At 63.3% G+C, this 1,728-nt stretch overlaps 1 protein-coding gene across 1 annotated transcript in view; it reads left to right on the plus strand.

Annotated features, from left to right (window-relative positions):
* Positions 1-436: 436 nt before the first annotated feature.
* Positions 437-1,728, plus strand: part of LOC114243849 (uncharacterized) — a 10,609-nt gene continuing 9,317 nt past the window's right edge. Inside the window, exons 1-2 of the mRNA XM_089733930.1 lie at positions 437-1,171; positions 1,503-1,661. Of these exons, the coding sequence (XP_089590056.1) occupies positions 437-1,171; positions 1,503-1,661 (894 nt within the window). The remainder of the gene's footprint in view (positions 1,172-1,502; positions 1,662-1,728) is intronic.

The following is a 1,728-nucleotide window of genomic DNA, read 5'->3' on the forward strand; positions in this document are numbered from 1 at the left end:
CGTCGTCGGAGGCGTCGGGATGAGGAAGAGGAGGACCGGGCGTACGAAGCTTACCGGGTGGACGTGCGCGCCCTGCGCGTCGCGATCGGGGAGGCGAAGGAAGCGGCGTGGAAGGAGCTGCTCGAGACGCTGGACCGTGACCCGTGGGGGCGACCCTATCACATCGCGCGGAGCACCATACGCCCCTGGGCCCACCCACGACGAGTACCCTGCCGCCTGACATGGTGCGGCATGTGGTCGGGGGACTGTTCCCGAGCGCACCCGAGATTCCCTTTGTTCCCCCAGTCATGTCGTCAGCACGAGACGGGGCTCGGGCCGAAGAAGAGGACGACGTGTCGCCAGCGGAATTTGATGCGGCCGTCGAAAAAATGAAACTAAAAAGAACGGCGCCAGGTCCGATGGAATTCCAAATCGGGCCTGGGCGCTGGCATTGAAGATGGAAGGTGGCCTGGGACCTGTCCTCCGAGGGCTGTTCAGCAGGTGCCTCCGAGAGGGTAGGTTCCCGGCAATATGGAAAAAGGTAGTTGGTTTTGATTCCGAAGGAGGGGCGCCCCAGGGATCAACCCTCGGGGTATCGCCCGATCGTCGTCTGGACGAGGCCGGCAAGCTCTTGGAGCGCGTCGTCGCCAGTCGCCTCGTTCAGCACTTGGAAAATGTAGGTCCAAACTTGGCGGACTGCCAATACGGTTTCCGGAGGGGTCGCTCGACCTTGGACGCGGTCCAGCGCGTCCGCGACCTCTCCGACCAGGCGTGCTCCCGGGGAGGCGTGTTGTTGGCGGTGTCTATAGACATATCCAACGCCTTCAATACGATCCCCTGGAGCACGATCTTGGAGTCGTTAAGGTTTCACCGCGTCCCCACCGGTCTCTGGAACCTGATCGAGGATTACCTCGCAGGGCGGGCTGTGGTCTTTCCCGAACGGAGGGGGTGGGGACAGAAGGCGGTCTCGTGTGGTGTCCCGCAGGGGTCGGTTCTGGGTCCGCTCCTGTGGGACGTCGGGTTTGACTGGGTCCTCCGCGGGGCTAACCTGCGTGGCGTGCAGGTCATCTGCTACGCCGACGACACGCTGGTGACGGCCCACGGAGACGTACCGTTCGGCGTCGATTCTGGCTGCGGCTGCGGTGGCAACAGTCGTAGCCAGAATAAGGAAGCTCGGCCTGGAGGTCGCCCTGCAAGTCCGAGGCCGTGTGTTTTCACCCGGCTCGGAAGGGGCCTCCTCCCGGCGCGAGCATAACCATCGGAGGGACTGCGATCGCTGTCCGGCCTCACATAAAATACTTGGGGCTCGTATTGGACAGCAGGTGGACTTTTGACCGGCATTTTGATGTGCTGGTCCCGAAATTGCTCGGGGCGGCGGGTGCCTTAGCCCGCTTGCTCCCAAACATTGGAGGAGGAGGAAAGTCAGTCCGGCGTCTTTACCTGGGAGTGGTGCGGAGTATGGCCCTGTACGGCGCTCCCGTCTGGTCGCCCACGCTCTCCGCTCGCAATGCGGCCTCTTGCAGAGGGTTCAGAGGGTGCTGGCGGTGAGGGTCGTGCGGGGTTACCGCACCATTTCGACGGAGGTCGCTTGCGTCCTTGCCGGCTCCCTTCCGTGGGAGTACGAAGCAGAGGTTTTGGCTAAAGTCTATCGGCGCAGGGTGCAGTCTTTGGCTCGGGGGAATGTGCCCCGTTTGTCCGTCGTCGCCCGATGGAGGCGTGCTGCGCGTCGCGTGGCAACGTTGAAGTGGA

The sequence above is a fragment of the Bombyx mandarina genome, chromosome 16 (genome assembly GCF_030267445.1).
Source record: "Bombyx mandarina strain Sakado chromosome 16, ASM3026744v2".
Taxonomy (NCBI): Eukaryota; Metazoa; Arthropoda; class Insecta; order Lepidoptera; family Bombycidae; genus Bombyx; species Bombyx mandarina.